The sequence below is a fragment of the Lissotriton helveticus genome, chromosome 8 (assembly GCF_964261635.1).
Source record: "Lissotriton helveticus chromosome 8, aLisHel1.1, whole genome shotgun sequence".
Lineage (NCBI taxonomy): Eukaryota > Metazoa > Chordata > Amphibia > Caudata > Salamandridae > Lissotriton > Lissotriton helveticus.
In genome coordinates, this window is record NC_136069.1 from 929,276,261 (window position 1) to 929,297,748 (window position 21,488).

A 21,488-nucleotide genomic window follows, 5' to 3' on the forward strand; every position below is an offset into this window, starting at 1 on the left:
GTGTCTTAAGGACATTTTAAGTCATTTCTCCATGTGCAGTGTTTTGAAATTATGATTTGAAAATCGTTTTTGGGGAAAAGGAATGGTTTTTAAATTTATGACAAGGACATAATGGTGTATGCTTCTTTATAAGGCATTTCAGTGTCTCTGATGTCATTTTTCCCATATTACATTAAAAGACCTTTCTCCGTGGGGCACATTCCTTGTAAATATGCTCCCACCTGTGCATGGCAAATTTAGATTTTGAATGTATATATATATATTCACTGAAAAAACCATAGGTTATAGACCATATATAGTTAGGAATTAGCATTTACAAAACCTTGAAAATTCACTGAAAAAACCATAGGTTATAGACCATATATAGTTAGGAATTAGCATTTAAAAAACCTTTTTTTACTCACACAAAACCATTGAAATTCCATATATAGTTAGTTAGTTGCACTAACTATATATCGCGCACCCGCAATCCACTGCTGATCATGTCACATATTACATCATTCATGACATGGTCAGTGACATCACTGATGACATCACTGATGACATCTCAAATGACATCACTGATGACATCTCATTTGACATCAATGACCACATTACTGATGATATCATTCATGTGACAATACAATGCATCTCCTCACATTTTAATATAACCTCTGTTACACCCAGTGTTAAATACAGAGTATAATTTTTGAAACCATTGACACACCAATACTAGTTACTACATACGCACTCACTGATTCCTACGTCTACACACACATTCACTCATTCACCCATACAATCATTCATACATACAATCACTCATCTTTACAACACTATCATATGCACTCATACACCTATACAGACACTCACACTCTGCCACTCATCCATGGAGTTACTCACACACCTAGTCAGTCCTGTAAAGAATCAATCACACTTCCATTTTCTTGTCTATACAGTTAAACATAGAGCACCTTACATTTTCAAACATATACTAACACATACTTACTCTCTTATACAATCATTGATACAAGTACACATTGATCTGCACAGAGTCACACACCTCCCAGCCAGCCACACACACACTCAGTCTCCCATACAAATACTTGGACAATCAATCAATAACCCATATGGTTAATCATATAGCTACTGATCAACACATGCAGCAGTTTACAGAACAACAGACATAATGATGCACAAATTAAGACAGTTTAGTCACTAACCCATGCACTCAGTGAGACACATTTAATCACTCACTCATACATTCAGTCATGCACCTACTAAATCCTTCGTCCAGACACGTATACTTCCACTCATTCTTCAATATGTAAGACATATTTTAACTTTACAGAAACATACAGTCACTGGATGTTGTCATCAGTGATGTCATCAGTGATGTCATTTGAGATGTCATCAGTGATGTCATCAGTGATGTCACTGACCATGTCATGAATGATGTAATATGTGACATGATCAGCATTGGATTGCGGGTGCGCGATATATAGTTAGTGCAACTAACTAACTATATATGGAATTTCAATGGTTTTGTGTGAGTAAAAAAAGGTTTTTTAAATGCTAATTCCTAACTATATATGGTCTATAACCTATGGTTTTTTCAGTGATATATATATATATATATATATATATATATGAACAGAAACTCCTGACCGCCAAAAGTAGCGGCTGCAGCAGGCGTAGACCTCACTCCAAGAATAGGTGCTTGTATTTGATCTAGCAAACACCAAAAAGCCACATCACACACTTCTGTGCCAGCAATCCATTTTAATTCAGCAAAGTGAAAAGAGCTAGTGCCCTCCCTGACGCGTTTCGCTCCGCAGGCGGAGCTTGATCACATGACGCGTCAGGAGTAGGCAGTGCATTAAATTGAAATTAAAAGCCCAAGCGCCTAAAGAAACAGGACGCACGGGTTGCAACAAAGCAAATGGTCAACAAGTTCATAATGAAACCAAAAAGTTCAAAACATTGATGTTTGGTAGATGAACAAAAAAAGACACAATTAGAGCATAGTGCTCTAATAGCAAGTAGGGATATCGTCACTTCAACAAGCCAGCAAATCAACTTGGGGCAGATAAATCAACAGAAATCAATTGATTGTATGAATCTCATCTAAGTTAATAAATATCCACCCAAAAAATAAAATAAATACAATGGATCCTGAGTTTCAACAATACAAACATGGTTTTAAGTATAGCAAGAACTCTGGAAATCTAATGCTAATGCATAGAAACATTTTAAGAACAGAGAGATTGACATGTCATACTCCCCAAGTTGGCTGTCAGCATCCCTATCACTGATACATTATGTGTCTCAATGTGAACCAAATGCCATTGTGCTAAAGTGCAAGTGCTTAAAAATATTTCATGATCTAAATGAAAAATTAACAGGCTATAGAAAACTCAATTAGAGAACCTACAAATAAAAACCAGAAGGAAACAATTTCTCAGTGTGTTCTCAAATTTGAGAATAGTAATCAGCAGCACCAAAACACAAGGGAAACATATTGCATAAGGGAAAAAGAACTACACAGTTATTGGTCAGGGCTAAAGCTATATTGATCAAGGAAACAACTCAAACAATTCACAGAAAATGATGCAATTCATCAAAAGCATTTAAACCTGCAGGGGCTCGAGTATCAAGCAACAGTATAAAATAAGCTTCCTTTTGGCGAAGCAATTTTTCTCGATCTCCACCTCTGCCCGGATTAGCCACTGAGCAAAGTAGGGTATATGTGAGATCTTTTAGTTTCTTATCATGCACCGATTTAAAATGGCGCGCCACTGGATAGTTCATGTCAGAGTTAACTATGGCACGAATGTGCTGCAGAATGCGCTGGTTTGCTGGTAATTTAGTACTTCCAATATAAGACAATAGACAGGTGCAGGTCAGCTGGTAAACTACATAGTCGCTGCGACATGTCAGATGTTCACGTATTGGAATCAGCCTATCGTTAAAAGCCGAAGCATAGTGTGTACCGTTAACTGCAAAAGTGCAAGCACGACAGGAGGTGCACCTGAAAAAACCTGGTTTGTTCAACCAATTTGTTTTAGGTGAAAGTTCAGGTTGAGACCTATCAAGTGAATCTTTCATAGATGGAGCCCTCCTGAAGGTAATAGCTGGTGATTTAGGTAGAAATGGTGCTAAAATCACATCAGTTAATACAATTGGCCATTCTGATCTGATAATATTGCTTATCTTGGATGTTTGAGAACTATAAGTGGTGATAAAACGAACAGAGCCCTGTTCGTTAGATCCAATGATCTCTTTATTTCTGGAGATTAAGAGTTCCTCACGAGGGCGAGCAAGTACCTTAGTCAAAGCCTGATCTAGAATGGCTTTACTGTAACCTCGTTTGAGGAATCTTGTCCTGGATTCCATTAAGCATTTATCGAGTACCTCAGGACTACTGCAAATACGTTTGATTCGTATGAATTCCCCCAAAGGAATGCTATTGATGGTGTGTGGTGGATGAGCACTGCGGGCATGCAAGATGGAATTGCCCGCAGTGCTCTTCCTGTGAAGTTTCGTATGTATGGTACCATGGTCAATATAAACCTGGACATCCAAGAATTCTGCAGAATCAGATGTTATGTTCGCAGTAAACTTTAAATTCCTGTCATTGACATTAATCTCATCGACAAAAGAAGCCGCTTGTTCTTTGGTGCCCCGCCAGACGATAAAAATGTCGTCAATGAAGCGCCAATAGTGCATTAGATGGGGAAGCCAGTGTGCGTGGGTGACACCCAGGACATGCCTCTCCCACCAGCCAACATGAAGACATGAGTAGCTGGGGGAGAAGCATGAACCCATCGCCACCCCGCGTTCTTGATGGAAAAAGTCCTTTCCAAATTGAAAGTAATTATTGAAAAGGCATAGGCGTATCATTTCCAGCAGCATGAGGTTGTGATCTCTTAATGCTGCCTCTCGTCCATCTAGGAAATATTTAACTGCTTCTAAGCCCTGGAAATGGTTGATGCTGGTGTAAAGTGCCTCAATATCCATCACCAGGAAACAGAAATCAGGACCCCAAGTGACATGACCAACCTTAACCAAAAAATCTGCAGTGTCTTTCAAGAAGGAAGGAAGAGAAAACATATGTGATTGAAGAAAAAAATCTACGTACTTTGAAATGTTTTCGTTCATGCTGCCCTGGGCGGAAATGATAGGCCGACCAGGGACAGGAGAAGTACATTTGTGAATTTTGGGTAACAAATAAAAAAGTGGAGTGATGGGATGTGACACATTCAAGAACTTAAATTCATCTTTTGTTAATAAGCCAGTTCTATACCAGAGATTAATAGCTTTTCTGGTGGTTTCATGGCTTTTGAGCATCACAAATTTAGTGGATTTGGTATAACACAGAGGGTCACACAGCTGTCGGGATGCTTCTGCAATATAATCAGACTGGGCCCACAACACCGTGTTCCCCCCTTGGTCCGCACTCTTCACTACAACCTGATTGTTACCTTGGATTTTTTTCACTAGTTTATTGTATTGGACGTTATTAAAATCAACTTGTTCCCTCTTCTTTAGTACCGATCTATTGAGTGTCTTCAGTTCACTGATAATCCTATCACTGAAGACGTCCAATGCATCTTTGGGCATCAAGGGCAGGAATGTGGATTTACCACGAAAAGTAGTAGGAGGGGAACAGTTCACTTTGATGGTCTGACTCACTGTGACATCAGTTTGTGAGTTGTCTTCATTCGCTAAAGACAACAATGTTTGCAGACCTTGCAAATGACGAACCTGTAAGGATTCCTCATTTGTTGTTACTGTCTCACTTTCAATATGCGTAATTGGAATTTCTGGATGTATCAAGAAATATTTTTGCAATTTGATTTTTCTTATAAATTTAAAAACATCAATACGCGCTTGTACATATGAAAAATCATTCGGTCGACAGTAAGAGAGTCCTAAAGAGAGGAGTTGTTCTTCTATATATATATGCCGCTCCAGATCTCCTCCCCCAGCCGGGAAAGAAAAAGGCAGCACTCGCGGGGTATTTTAGTTAGATTCTTCCAAATTTATTAGAGTTCTCACAGACGCGTTTCGGGTCAAGCCCTTTATCAATGTGTCAACACGAGTGTTGCACAGGAACTCGTTTTAAAGTGCAGCGTGCGATCTCACAAGGAAACAGAGGTAGGACTACTCGTTGTTGTTATACGAGCGCCATGTTGGAATGTGCAAATCGAGCAAAACCACATACAAATCATAACATAATGATTGAAATGTTTTCAAGTCATATTATCATACATATCGATAATTAAGCATTCAGCCGAAAATCGGCCAACCCAGTTCATAATTAGAATTATTGCAACCATGATGAGAATTTCTAATCAAGCCGTGGATCGGCAATTACAAATGTGCAATGCATTCATTCGACATTGTATAGTCATTAACCATTCAACTTCCAACCTTAAGATTATCATCATGAATATTTGACATATGATTTTCCCATCAGAATGGTAACAATGAGTAATAATATGTGACTACATTGCCCAATATCAAACACAGTTCCATTAGATAATCTTGCCGTGGATCGGCTCTGGCGGTTCCTATCAAATAGAAACCGCAAAACAAAAACCCCTGAAAGTGCCGAAATCGGCAGTGTAATTTTCCTGTGGATAGTAGTGGTGGCCCTGGTACTGTGTTTTTATGTTTATTTTCCTAAGTGGATGGCCAGTTCTTCCCCACTGTTAAGGCCTGTAGGAATTTCGGTTTGCAGGTCAATAATGTACCGGGATTCTAGGCGTCTAAGTTTGGTAAGTCTATTGCCGCCCCTGTCATGTTCTGGTACCTGGTCAATCCCAAAATACTGCAAGGCATCCCTATTGCTGCGGTGTTTGATCGCAAAGTGCTTAGCCACTGGAGATGTCATGTCTTTATTGGCTATAGCACGCATATGCTCTAGGATTCTTAGTTTTACGCTTTTAATGGTGCTCCCGATGTACCTCAACTTGCAGGGGCACATCAAGCAATACACCACATGTGATGTTTGGCAGGTAATGAATGAGTTGATGGGTTTTCGGTTTTTAAGACCTGGTATATCATAGCCTAAAACCCTCCTGCTATATGCACAGGCTTTACATTTCCCGCAAGGGAAAAAGCCTTTCATGTCTGCCACGGTGTTGGTTCTCAATTTTGGAGCATCTAAGTGGCTATGTACTAAGAGATCCTTGAGGGATTTCGTTCTCTTAAAAGTCACTAAGGGACCGCTCGGGATGTCCATCCCAATGATCGGGTCGGTCTTTAAGATGTGCCAATTTTTTCGTAATGTTGCCATCAAAAAGTTGGCATCATTAGAAAAAGTTGTTATGAGACGGAATTTTCCATCCTCGCCTATCTTGTCTCTGTTCTGTCTTAACAGCGTATCCCTAGGTATCTTGGTTACTCTGCTCAGTGTCTGATTCAGGTGGGTTGGGTTGTAACCCTTCACTTTAAATCTTTCAATGCTATCTTTGGCCGCATTTTGGAAGTCTTCCTCACGGGAGCAGTTGCGCTTAAGACGCAATAGCTCCCCGTAGGGAATGCTTTGTTTGAGGTTTACAGGATGCCCGCTGTCAGCGTGCAGGATGCTGTTTCCAGCGGTTGGCTTGCGATACAAGGAAGTAATCACCTGGTTGTTTACGATTGCTATCTGGAGGTCGAGGTAGCTCACTGCCACTGAGCTTACCTCGCCAGTGAATTGTAAATTGACATTATTATTGTTCAGGTGAAGGATGTAATCTTTGGCACTTTGTATCGACCCCTTCCACACCAGAAAGAGGTCGTCTATGTATCTATGCCATTTTACCACATTTTCAGTCCACATCTTGTTACCTTCAGACCAGGCCACCTGCTCTGGAGCGGCATTCAATACACGGCGTACCACCGTGTTAGCGGCACCCACCGCAAGTGCCCCGCCGTCTGTGGTACAGACCCGAGCTTGATATATATATATATATATATATATATATATATATATATATATATATATATATATATATATATTACCTACTGGGAGTTGCCAGTAGGTACTTATAGTTAGTTCCTAGTTTCCATAGGAAAAGCTTTTTTTCTTTAGCCAATATCTTTGGTGCTGGTTGACGAATCTTTGCGAAATTTTCTAAACTAATGGCCTGCTCAAGTCAGCTCCTGTCTTGAAAGTTTGGGGGTGATTCATTAAGTGGGGGCCGAGAAAAAAGGGGGGTCGCAAAACGCATTTTCCCCATGTTAATTTCCATAGGAAATTTTGGAACAGGCTACAGCCCGAACTGCTGAACAGAATCACACCAAATTTGACTAAAAGGTAGCTCTTGGATCAGAAAGAGAACTTTTTTGTAAAAAAAATGGTGTAAATTCATTCAGCAGTTGCTGAGGAAATCAGGAAATACAAATATCGATTCCCGAGCACCAAGGAGGGTTTGCTAACCATCCTGGGCACGAACTTTACTCGGATTGGCTGCCAACACTCCAAACCAGGACGTGTTGGCAGCCATCTTGTGACTCGGTAACCGAGAAACCACAAGAATAAGGGTGAAGAAAATATGAAAAACAAGAAAAGGGGGCAGGATAGAAAACACCCTGACCCCCTAGGCCTGCTCAGGGGGTCCCTCAGGGACCCCCAGGGCCAGAAAAAGCATTTAAAAAATAAAAACCATCAGAATTCACGCTGAGTGCCTGGGGGAGTTTGTGAATCCACGCAGATTCCAGAACTTTCCCAAGCAGAAATTTGAGAAAAAGTGATTGATTTTTTCAGCTAAATTTGAGGTTTGCAGGGGATTCTGGGTAGGGAAATGTTGGGGGACCCATGCAAGCCATACCCTGCTGGACTCCTCCAGGTGTCTAGTGATAGGTAAATTTGATGTTGCCTCAATAGGTTTTGGGCCTTTGCTTGTCGCGGGTACTTGAACCACCCACACGAGTGAGGTACCATGTTTCTTGGAAGACTTTGGGGAATGCGGGATGGGTGGAATTTTGTTGATCCACACAGATTCCAGAACTTTCCACCACAGAAATGTGAGGAAAATGTGTTTTTATGACAAATTTGTAGGTTTGCAAGCAATTCTGAGTAACAGAACCTGGTGAGAGCCAGACAAGTCCCCCCATCCTGGATTCCCCTGAGTGTCTAGTTTTCAAACATGTATAGGTTTGCTAGGTTTCTCTAGATGCCGGCAGAGTTAGGGTTCAAAACCTACAGCTAGGCACTTTGCAAAAAAAGGGTTCATTTTCTCTGTGAAAATGTGGTGTGTACACATTGCTTGTTGGTCCATTTCCTGTCGCCCGGCACTAGGCCTACCCACACAAGTGAGGTACTGTTTTTCTCTGATAACTTTGGGGAACGCGATGTAGGTGGAATTTGTAGATCCACACAGATTCCAGAACTTTCCATCACAGAAATATGAGGAAAATATGTTCTTTTTAAAACAAATGTTTAGGTTTGCAAGGGATTCTGGGTAATAGAACATGGTGAGAACCAGTCAAGTCACCCCATCCTGCATTCCCCTGGGTGTCTGGTTATCAAAAATTTATAGGTTTGCTAGTTTTCCCTATGTGTCTTTAGAGCTAGGGTTCAAAATCTACAGGCACTTTGCAAAAAAAGGGTCAGTTTTCACTGTAAAAATAAAGTGTGTCCATGTTTCGTTTTGAGCTGTTTCCTGTTGCGGGCACTTGGCCTACCCACAAAAATGAGGTACCATTTTGATAGGGAGACTTAGGTCAATAGAGAATTGTAGAGCAACTGTTATTACCTATTGGCTTTCGATGCATTTCTGCCTTCCAAATGAAAGACAATGTGTAAAGAAGAAGTCATTTTGGAAAATTACCTATAATTCTCATTCTAGTATGGGTACTCACAATTTTGGAAATGTGCAAATATCTACTGTTTCTAAACTCTATATTTTGTTCCAATTTCAGAAATACCTAGGTGTCTTTCATACCGGTTTTTCCATGTATATAATTTCCCAAATGAATTGCTATATACCCGGTATCATAATAAAAAAACATTGCAAAACGCTGCTCAGTCATTGAACCTACAATTCCTATATATCTCCACAACCAGAAAGATCCAGCAGATGTGACGGTATATTGCTTTCAAACAGCTGTCATAATTAAAAGAATTTACAGGTGTAAACATTGACACAAATGTCTGTTTTTTTCAACTAATTTTCAATGTGTCCTATATTCAACTGTTGGTTTCTGTAAAGAAACCTTGAAGGATCTACACAATGACCCCTTGCTGAATTCAGAATGTTGTCTACTTTTCACAATTGTGTACCTTTCTAGGATCCATTATTGCGTTCATACCTATTTCTACCCTTTACTGGCAGGAGGTTGAAAGCACAAAAATTGCAAAAATAGGCTATGTCTCAGACAAATGCCAAAATGTGTAAACATTTCTGGTTTTCTATCAAAATCCTGCTTGTCCCTGAAAGCTGGGACAATGGTGATTTCAGCACCACAACCCATTTGTTGATACCATTTGCAGGGAAAAAAACTGATGATTTTATTTGTAGCCCTTTTTTCCCATTTTTCAAAAAAAAAAGAATTGCTGTATTTTGGCTAATTTCTTGGTCCACTCTAGGGGAATCCACAAACCATGGCTACCATTAGAATCCCCATGATGTTGAAAGAAAAGGCAGCACATTTGGCATGGATACCTTATATGGTCAAAAAGTTACAGGGGCCTAAGCGTGCACTACCCCAAATAGCCAAAAAAGGTTTAGCACAGGGGCGGAGAGGCCTAGCAGTGAAGGGGTTAATATGTTTTTTGCTATTGAGGACCAATACTGTTAGATGGTTTGGTCTACCTTTAAATATCCTTTATTTTTACAGTATGCTCTTGAGATTGATTTATCTCAGCTTGGCTTTGAGTTTATAATACATTTTTTACTTCAAGCTATTGATTCAGACTTTTATTGTGTGATACTAATGATCACACTGTACCCTAATATTTTGATTATCGTTAACTCCTCTTTCTCTCAGGCTACTACAAAGGACTATTGACCAGAGTTAAATTGGAAGACGCGGCCTAGAGCGATCTCACCATTGAAATCCAAAGTGTATACATGGGCTGCATAGGCACCCTTTAAAAATTCAAGGTTCATTTATAGTGACGATGAAACATAAGAAAACGAAGGTGCAAGCACTCATCCATGTGCTTCAAGGGACAGTGTTGAGTGCCTGTTTACTCAGTTTCAGCACAGCTGTTGATATGGGACTAATTTGTGTGAACTACGAAATGAACGCTCACCATTAAATAGTAACTCAGTTCCCTTCATTGTTTCATGGTTTGGGAAAGCTAAAGAATAGGAAAGTTGCATAATAATGAGGACAACCGTCCTGAAGCTCAGAGATATAGGCAAATTGTTTTTGATTTGAAAGATGTTGTTGAAAAAGAACTTGAATTGTTACTTAAGGGGAGAGGAGTTGGTATAATGTCTTGGACTGTCGACCTAGAAGCTGGGGAACTGGGTTCGAGTCCCGGCAAGTACGCTCAATATCCTGTGATTCTCGGCAAATCACGTAATTTCCCTGTACCTTATAAAAATGAATCTGTCCTCATGTGACAAAACCGGTGCAGCTGTAAAGCGCTCTGATATCTGATACCCTTAAGTCAAGTTTGCGCTATATAAAACTCAAAAAAAAAGCTTGATCTCATTGAGCATTCAACTGGCCCAACGCCATGAGTCTCTTACATTGCGGTAGTGCCCAAAAAGGACAGTGACTAAGCCGTACGTATATGAGTTGACATGCATTAGGCAAACAAGGCAATTGAATGAGAACAAGATCCAGGTCCACACATTGCAGCCATAATAATGCAACTGAATGGCACAACTGTCTTATCTCTCCTTAATTTAAATAAAGGTTAATATCAGTTAAAGCTTGAATAAGATTTCAGGTACATTATAACCTTTTCTACACATGTTGGTCTATTTCAATACAAAAGACTAAGGGCCTGATTATGAGATGGACAGTGTGGGAGCAGGCTGCCAAACCACTGTCCCACTCTCACAGTGCCAAACCTCACAATGGCTGCCAACCAGATAACGAGTAATCTTGTGGTCTGGCGGTGGACCTTTGGTGTTCCAATGGCAGTGCAATTTAAAAAGGCATTGCATTGGGAGCTCCAAGGCGCACTCCTGCAAGGCATGGACTATTCAGCCGATGCCGTACAGGATAGGAGGTGTATGCAGACAGGGGTTGTACCCCCCCTGCATGCATACCATGGCCCTGAGGGCCCCCTTTGTTACCTCACCACCACACTTTTCCTGGTGGGCATACCACCATGAAAAGTAAGGTGGTCAGGAAACTCGTAATATGCTTGATAGTAATTTTAATGATAAATGTTCCACTAGTTGTTACTCACTCTCAATTCAAGGGATCTTACATTGATGCTGCAGTTTACTACTCAGGGACCGATTACGATCTCGTTAGGAAGGGTTCCAAATGGGATTTGGAAATAGCAATCCAATTCGAAGCCTTTGTTTCCGAACAAATCGTCCCCCTTTCTGAACAACCAAGTATGATGTGAGGAAGCCGTCAGCGCTGACCAAATCGGTTCTGAATCCTAATCAGTCAATCCGAGTCGTTTGGAGCCGAATCGTGCTGCTCAATGGGGACGTCTTCCAAACGAGCGAGTACGATGACCGATTCTACCAGCAGTACCAACTCGATTTTGCTGAGGTGAAACAGCTGTGGCAATCAGGTTATGGGGGGCCATAGCAGGCCGCCTTCACCCAGGGCCCTCCAATTCTGTTGCAGGGCGTACCCATGGGTCCCCTCTTTCCATGCATGCACCATATGGCTGGCATCATGGGTTGCCCGCCACAGGGTGAATGATTTTCCCACGGCACCCATTTTTTTTATGGGAGCCTGTGTTCCTGTTGGGTACACAGGCTGCATCGAATTGAATGGGGGTCCGACTGAACCGAGTTCGTACACATACGAACACATCGTACTCGGTCGGTGGTACTCCAGGATTGCGATTCGTATGGAAAGCATTCCCAACCCGATTCGGTGGGAATGCTTTCCTAACAAGATCGTAATCTGCCCCTTAGTCTATTGGTGAAATGGGCCATGGATAAGCATTCTTATATTCTAATAAGTGTGGAGTGCTTTTTTTAGCACATGTTTTGCATGCAGTGCTAAAGAGTCCTGTAGCAATAGACAATAAACATGGCGAACCTCTCCAATTATGCAAGAATTTCTCTCCATGTACTCTAATGAAAATGCAGTTTTAATCAATATTGCTGTGCTCAACTCGATTATAAATAGGTGTATATATTATATATAGGCTTATTATATCAATATGAAAACTCCTTCGTTTGTGAAAAAATACATTTTTAATGATTATATACTCTGTGAGCTCAAACGTGGCCATCCCTTGATTGAATTTCCTTTGCTAAATTGCGAATTTACTCAAAAAGGACTCCACGAATGAAAAGGCAGTTTCCTCTGATTTTTCAGGAAAAGTCAACAAAATGTGCTGTACCATAATTACGAGAAGCATCTGCCTATCAAAGTAGACCTGTTTTTTTTGTCTACACTCGGGATCTTAGTTAGAGCCGAACATGGTTCTCTTGTACCTTCGAAAACTGGTGCAGCTTCCATGGTGTAACTAACATGTAAGTGACATATTGTTTACATCAAATGCCTCAGGATCTGCCGTAAAGGCATCTTTACAAATGATTAAAGGTAGAGCTGGATGGGATGGCAGTTTGCAGTTGTTGTTTTACTGTAGGTCTGTTTCGTAGCCCACATAACCATAGACGATGGGAAAGCACCGATTGGAGCTATGCCAGGTCACGCTTAAAGTGTTAAGCTCTACATTTTGAGGAAAATTGACAGCCTGGGTAATAAAAGTAGTCCAATCAAAGAACGCCCAGGGATTGCACCCCATCAAATTGTTATCAAAGCAACAACGCGCTACTGTACCTACAAGAACAAATTGGCATATGGCTTGTATTAGTTAAAGTTAAACAATGCTTGAACCCTCCCTCTAGGAAAGGAAAAAATGCCTTGCCGTTACAGTTCATAAAATAAACACAAACCGGGCATATCTAACCAGAGAAATACAATATATGTGCTTAGGAACAGAAAGAGTGATCCCGCTTCTAAGACACGCTAAGAATTCTTTGATGACATGAAATCTTCTGGCATAACCACTATCAATCAAACAATTAATTCGTTATTCAGTTTAAAAAAAATAAGACCATAAAGATAATCCTAGTAATGGAAACAACCAATTCATCAAATGTTAAAGCAGCATGGAGTCACAAAGATTATTTCAAAAGTTTTGATTAGTTATTGCACAAAGTACAGCATTACAGTGGCGTCACTAGGGTTGGTGTCACCCAGTGCGGTAACTCATGGTGTCACCCCCTCACGACTTACCCCATGATGGACCTCCTCCGAGTCCGCCAGTGCCAAATAATGCTCTAGCACAAAGCATGGCATGGCGCAAAGAAGATAAAAAGTCCCGAGACTTAACACCTTTCATAGAAGGTAAATGTATCCGGCAAACCACCATTGCTATATTGCCCCCCATGATATTGCGTACTTTTTAAAATTAATTCATTTCAGTGCGGGTTTGAGCTCTGCGCTGCCGCACTGTGCTGGTGAAGCCCGGATTTTGAATGCCCACTTCCATTAGCTTTGTAATTGGCTGGACGGCAGTGCGTGCCTCAGTGGTGGCTGATGAGATTTAAAAGTGGCAGGGAGTAAAAACAGTTTCCAAAGTAAAAAAAGCGAGCATGTATGCACTACTATTTTTTGAAAATATGTTGCAAACTCAATGAAATTGGACCAGAGCACTCTGTAAGAACACCAGTTAAATTTCACAAGGTCCGAGTCCTTTTTAAGCATAAAGAGATTAGTTGATTTGCCGAGAGTCACATGATGTTCAGCCGGTGTCAGGAGGACTCGACCACAGTTCCCCAGTTACAAAAGTTGGTGACGGCACATTATAATAAAGAAAATTAAAGCCTTTTCTCTCACCTGGCTCGAAAGAGAAAATATGTTTATTGTGTTGACCCTGGAGTTGGGTTTCCAAACTCTGTGTTTATATCTAATAACTGTTCATGAGCCAAACGGACGTGCGCTGATCTTTATTCTTTGTGAGAGGATCTGCTTCTCAGTATCTGCTTTCCTCTGACCTGCCCAGCCCAGCCAATCCCGATGCTGCTCTATAAAATAAAGAGCGCAAGGTTCTTTCAACAGCCTTGCGTCTCTTTGTGCGCTCTGCCCTGTGCTTAATTTGTAAAATATTAAGTCCAGGTGCTCAATTTTTTTTAGGAGGCCATAACCATTTCCCCCATCTCCACCCACATACTCTATTGGCTCCACCCACATCCTCAACTGGCACTGCTGAAAGCCAGGTGTAATACCTAATCTAAGTTCCAAGAAGGGAGACAAGAAAGTTGCTGATAGGTGGTTCCCGTCACCCAAGAGAATCTTGAAAAAAAGGAAAGCAAAAGGGCATTCAAAGCTCAATTTTGGAATCAATTTGCTAAAATAACAAATGCAACTTCTGCAACATAACACAGTGGTTAGGGTTGAGTTAACCAGTAACAATTTATTTCTACACAAACAAACACTTTTTAGTAGAATTAGGATAGTCAAAGACTGGTGAAAAACGTAACTCTAACCTATACCATGCTGTTTGCATCATGCGCTTTGATGGTAGTAGTTCATAGCTTAATGTGCTAGATCATGATTGTAACGTATGAATTGCACAATAACAAAAGGATCTCTGTGGCAAAAGCAGCATCCCACTGAGCTATGCACATGAAATACTGTTCTGTGCTCTGCACAGTACGCACTCTTTGCAGCAGGCCTATTAACCCTTTGTGCCACCTTAGATGAGTCAAAACTGTCACTAGACAAAACTCCGAACTCTCTCCGGCACTGGCAGGTACATTAATTACCAGAGTTATCGTGGCACATTAATTGTTGCCTGAAAACTGTTGGATATACAAAGAACTCTGCAGTGCTTTTAAAACTGATGCGCCACTACAAAAATGCCCCCACCCCCACCCTTCCAGCTTTTCAGCACAGCTTCATCTGCCTTGATGTAGATAATGCATTAAGGACAGATATAAGTCTGTGCTAAAGGGAGGTGGCACAGTCTTTACATTAAGGACCAGTAGCTCAATATGTGCAGCAAAGAGTAGTCTGACACCATTTGGTGTCCTGGAAAAGAAGCACAGCTGATACCATCTCTGCATTTGAGGAAGGTGGGTGGCCTCTGTGTTAAGGGCAGGTGGCATATGCCTTTTTTCCTATGGCTCCTCTGATAACACTCACTGTCCCAAGGTGCCTCACACGCCATCGTCCTCTGTAACCAAAAGGTCCTCGGACTCCTCACTTATCCACAGACCCAGACTTCTCTAATAACCTACACCCCCACTCCCTGACAATGCAGCCCCAGAGACCCCGTTATTCAGATACGGTTTACTTACAATTTTTGAAACAGTAGGTGCCAAGTCTCAAAGTTTTACTTAGAATAGACTGGCCGGTGCTACTGAATGTCGACGTGCAGAATGCCAAAGCAACAAGGGCTGGACTAGCCTATAAGGCAATTAAGTAGTAACCAATGGGTTGGTCTGACAGGTCACGTGTGTGGGCCTTTTTTGGCTGTTTCTGGGAGTGTTTTGTGCTCTACTGGGGTGAGTTTTTCATATTGATTTCCTTGGTTTTCAAGCAAACATTATCTGCAGTAAGCTCAAATCCTTGCCAACTTAAATAGCTTGAAAATTACTTGTATAACTTTGTTTACAAGCTCAAAGACTGAAGTTGAAGGCTGCATACTCTTAAAACCACCTCATGCTTTTTTAATCCACCCCCAACACTCTCCCTGCCACTTTATATCACTCCTGCAGGTTCCTTCTCAGCCCTTCTTTTTTTCTTTGTCACAGTTTTTCTGTCTTATTCCGTTTTGATCTATCACAAAATCTTTCGATTTCCAAGCAGGCCAGTCCACCTCTGGTGGATCTAGTATTCAAGATAATACCATTTTGAAGTCCATTATAAAATAAAAATAAAAATTGTGAAATGTTGCTTTATGCAGATTAAATGTTCCCAGGGCAGGGGCAGCGACGCTCTTGAGGCCTCAGTCACTATCTGTGCGCCCAAGGTCAGCTGAGGTGTCAGGGGCCTGGCTGTCAAGTGTAAACCGACCTTTCAATCGCAGAACACCTTCTATGTTTGCACACATGTAAATGCCTGGTAACGTGATTCAGCATCCGGGTGTTTTCATGCGTGAGTACTAGAAGGCAGTGCTTTTACTATCCAAGTGCAGAGAGAGAGGAGGGAGTGATGGGCACATTAGGAACAAAATGTGCGCACCTCTCTTCAATTCAACCTCAAGTGAGAGGGCGAGCAGCTTGTGCCCGACCGCCGTCAGAGAAACATTTCATGCCATCCTTCCAGGGCAGAGGTGATGTGCGACTGCGAGGGGAAATTTAAAACAAAGGGAGGATAAAATAACTACTACACAATGTGCAAAAGAACTTGGGGTCTGTCTCGTGTGAGATTCAAATTGAATCTGCACAATGATGCAACCTGCAACTTAGCGACATTCATTTAATTTCTTACTTGCCTCAGTTCACACACTGCTAGCATCATGATTCAAAATCACTACTTACTGGGACTGCCGACTTTCAGTTTTAATTAGTCCAAGGCCTGCTGTGCACCATGCTGCTTGCTTCTTGTGTCGTCGACAGAAAAGCGTTGCGGCTGCGCAGTATGCTAGGGCGGGCCGTAGTGAAAACACTGATCCCATTGGTCCGACTCAGGACACACACACACACACACACACCTGACGATTTCCAAGTAGGGAAGGAGCGAGTTTTTAATATATTTTAAATTGTAAGCGCTCATCATGGATTGATTGGAACGAGTGACTTGAAACTTAGAATGAGGCTGGGACACAATTAGTTTCTGGTACTGCGTGTGTGCTTTACAAGGCAGGTGCAGGATCCAATTTGAAACGTTTTAGCCACCCAATCATGTGTGATATCGGCTGTTCACTGACCCATGTGAACTTAGTGAACAGCCAATATCGCATCTAGACCCGGCCCCGCAAATTAAGTGCTGGTGCTTAGCACCGGAAAGCCTCTGCCTGCATCTCCTCATCTTCTGTGTCTCTCCTGTATTTGACAGGTTTATGGTGCTCGCTCCTTTCGTCTGCTCCTCTGCCTTCAGAAGTCTTCGAGAGGCAGGCTCACGGTGTCACCCCATGTGGTGATGTCACCCGGTGCGGTCCGCACCCCCCGCACCCCCCTTGTGACGCCACTGCAGCATTATTCCTGACACCAAGGGTACATTTAGATAGAAACATATTGAAATATTCATACATCGATATGCTGCAGGCGTTCTAACATCGGTACGTCAAGCCCTTAAGCAATCGGTGAAAGCGCTAGAATTAGGACCATGAAACATGCATAGTACTGAAATAAGTGTTACATGCACTTTTTCACATGTGCAGTGGGGAATCTTGTACTAACTGAGAGGAGAGAAGAGGATCCCAGATGTCCCTGGGATGTGATTTGGGGTGGAAGCCGTCAGCAGATATTTCTAGCTGATCTCTGCAGTAAAGCATATATTGGAGCCACTCTGCAATTTCCGGTACCATTTTACACATCCCAGCACTGCCATACGTCGGTTGGCAAGAAGCAAGGCTATGGTGACAAAGCATCTAAGTTTTCGGAGGCATCAGCGGCGGCCCCTAGAAATGCCATTTCTGGATCTAAGACAAGAGGATAATTTATCATTCTGAGCAGAGTCGTAAATGCAAAACTCTGCTGTTGGGACACCAAGCCATACGCAGAAAACTAACATTCACCACCCATCATGTTTTGCACTCAATATTAGAATTCGAAATACGTTTAGCCATTCACTCTGGAGTGTAATAGTACCAGTGCCAAAACCTAAATTGTATTAGTTTGTGCTTATAATGAATGGGACTTGCCTTAGTGGAGTATGGCTGCAATCAGTGATTTGACACCCACTCCTCCCTTCCCATTCATATATGACTTTGTATTCTTGGTTAAGATCAACAGTTCTCTAGGAGGATTGGGAAAGCTTGAAATAGCAGCCGTGGATACCAACCACAATCTAGGATACCATAACTAGGGACATACCACATCTATTGTTTTCTAAGCTTGGAGGGAAAGAAAAAGTTCAGTAAGGAAATAGAGCTTCCAACACCTCCACTTCTACAGCATTCATGATTTTCCCAGTGACAGCATCTGGCACTGAAAGAAGCAACGGATTATGAATAGCAGGTCGAAATAGGGATTATGACATATCATAGTTAAAATATGTTATCAGTTCCCACCAGGGTCTACATTTCATGCCAATGCCATCAGCATCGTCTCTCAGAGATGAGGGTTGCTGACAGAAGTGGGTCAGGGTTGAAGCAGGGCGTGTCAATGTTTGTTCCATCTGGACATACACGATTGGTGCCCGCAGTAAACACCAATATCTAAAATAGTGTGCCTGTTCTACTAAATAATAGATACAGGGATCTGAAACTGCCCTACCCCCATCTTCAAAGGATCTAGTTAGGACTGACCATTGACACGGCTGTCCGCCTCCCCAGTTCAGTCACATAAGCAATTGTCATCGCTGACCGAATAATTCTAATGGTAAGCATACTCGAATATTCACAAAGAAATATATACATTTAGGTAAGATGATCATCTTGATCAGAGACACATCTGCACATTGGGAGAGGCGGTTGTAGCCATCTTCATTTCGTGTTTTACAAGGATCCATAATGACTCCGAAATTATGGTGTTTTATTTGTGATGTGTACCGTGTTATATGAATGCCTACATATTTCACGGAATCTACTACAACTCTTCTAAAGAAACAATTTATATAAAAGACCACACTAACGACCAAATTTTGCAACTTCCCTAGTCAGGGGAGACAAATTCTTCTCCGGTCGCTGAACATACAGGATGAAATCATCCGCATACAGGGAAAGTATGATTGATGTGTTGCGAGTCCACAGTCCATGATGGGAGAACAATTTCTGTAGGAAGCCAGCCAGTGGTTCGACTGTTAACTCAAAATCAGGGATGACAGGCTTGTAGTAAAAACGCCCAGGACTAACTTAATCTCCATGCCATCAGGGGGTGGAGACTGGGCCTTGCAGCCAGGTCTTTGCCGAGCTGATGACATCACAGCCTTCAGGGCTGTGAGGTTCTCAGCCGGCAAACACCACGTAGCAGGGCAGGCTTCTTTCGGCCCGGATGCCTGGGAGCAAAGCTTCACGTGACAACAGCCGGGAGCAGCAGCGGTATTGGTGAGTGGGGCAGATTCGCAGAGACAGTGAGTGGAGATTTTAAGTTTGAAATTCCCATGAAATAACATGTTTTATTCTTTGAGAATTTCAAAATTAATTCTCTTGATAAATGTAACTGGGGTGGAGCCCCGACGTCCTCAAAGAGAAACTGCCACTGTACAGGAGGCACCTAGGGACAAATCTCTACAATTTTTCAGAAGCACAGTTATCGTGGCTGCCATCAGTGTAGAACAGAAGTAACTCTTCTCAATGGCTGTGTAGGACTTGGCCTTTTTGGCTAAAGTTCCCTAAACTTTTACTTTCCCCCTAGACCGTTTTCCTGACATAGAGATGCCAATTTAGATGCTTATGGTACTTTGCCACTGCTGATCAGTGCCAAAGTACAAGTGTTCCCTATGTAAAATGTGGTAATTAGTTGGCCATGATTGGTATCTTTGCCTCATTAGTAAAGTCCCGAGTGATGTGCACTGTGTGTGTGCCAGGGCTAGTAATGCAAAGGCACGCGAAGAAGGGAACTCAGGCCTGCAGTGTAAGGCCTGCGCGCAGCATGCTCAGTTAGTATGTTCTGACAAGTGCAACCACTTGTCAGGCCTGACTTTCCCTTTTACATACACATTGGGTACCCCTGTGGTAGGTCCCGGGTGAAACCTGGGCAGAGTGCAGGGTAGGTAAAATGCAGGACATATACTAAGGTGTGTTAAAGTAGAAAACACTCCATTTTGTTTCTCACTGCTGAAAGGCCATCCTGCCCATAGGACAGAATGGGGAGGCTGGGTGTTGTGTTTGTTAGCCTAGTTTTCTGTCAGATTATAATGGAAAGGTGAAGTTTAGTATGAATGAGCTTACAGTGTCATAACACATCTTTCTGTGAAGGTGGTTTTCTCACTGTGTGTTCAGAAACCACTCTTTTAGAAAGTGGCTGAGTTTTGTGCTCTAAGAATTTCAGTGTGTCTCTGCTGAAATGTGGATTGTATGTCTGGATCTGAAAGGTTAGAGGAGCTGGGAGAGGTCTTGACACAGGGAGGGGTGAAATAGCTCCAGGGTGCCCGGCATCTGTAGAGTAGGGGGAGGAGGAGCCCGGGAGGTAAAAAGGCCTGGGCTGGACTGGTGCTATAAACCAATTGACCCATCTCCTGCTGAGTGATTAAGGATCCAGACCCCCAGTATCAAAGGGAGAGAGGTGACACTGGGAGGGAGACACCCAGAACTGATTTAGGGAGGGGTCAGGGACCCCTGAGCACAAACGAACTTCAAAGACATTAAGGGGTATAATTATGTGAGCTGAAACCCCTAAACGTTGGAATGAAACAGAGATGGATTGAGACTGAAAAGGCTTGGACCCATTCTGTGGTCAAGAGGAACTTCTGCTAAAGAAGGAGCAACTGAAGAGTCTGCTGTGGAAAGACCAATCCTTGCTTCATGATCTGGGGCTCGTCTTCAGTTTGCTGTTCTAACCAAGGGAGAGGCTGGTGGGACTGTGCTTGGAGGCGCTGGGTCCCCCTACTTGAAGAAGACTGTGCTTTGTGCTGTGTCTTGTAACCACAAGGGCCCGAGGTGAGCTGGCTCCCTGTTTGGAAATACAGGATCATAAAAGTTTCTGGACAAGTCCCAAGCAACACGGTGTGCACTTGGTTTTGCAGTTTGAGACCCTTAGAAGTTGTGCCTTGTGATTGTGGGCACCCAGGAGTAAGCTGAGTCCCCCGATACGCAGGGTGCGTGACATGGTGCAAGCCAGGGCATTGGTGAGGAGCGCCTGGTCGTTTTGTGCACGGGGAGACGAAGTGAGACTTAGACGCTCTGGGTGTGTGTCGTGGTGCAGGCCAGGGCGTTGGTGAGGAGCGCCTGGTCACTGTGTGCATCAAAAGAAGAAGTGAGTCTCAGACGCGCAGCATGTGTGTCGTGGGTCAGCTAGAGCATTGGTGAAGAGCACCTGGTCATCATGTGCGCCGGGAGAAGAAGTGAGACTCGGACGCGCAGAGTGCGTGTTGTGGTGCAGCCAGGGCATTGGTGAAGAGTGCCTGGACAGTGTGTGTATCAGCAGAAGAGGAGAGACTCAGACGCACAGGGTGAGTGTTGAGGTGCAAGCGGAGTGCTGGTGAAGAGCGCCGGGTCATGGGGAGCCCCAGAGAAGAGGCGAGTGTCAGTCGCAGTGTGTGTTGAGGTGCAACCTGAGGTGCTGGTGAGGAGTGTCTGGGTA

At 42.6% G+C, this 21,488-nt stretch overlaps 1 protein-coding gene across 1 annotated transcript in view; it reads right to left on the minus strand.

The window, feature by feature from the left end:
- LOC144773829 (uncharacterized) overlaps window positions 1–16,759 on the minus strand; it is a 160,715-nt gene extending 143,956 nt beyond the window's left edge. Inside the window, exon 1 of the mRNA XM_078658924.1 lies at window positions 16,623–16,759. Coding sequence (XP_078515050.1) covers window positions 16,623–16,759 — 137 coding nt within the window. The remainder of the gene's footprint in view (window positions 1–16,622) is intronic.
- Window positions 16,760–21,488: the final 4,729 nt, after the last annotated feature.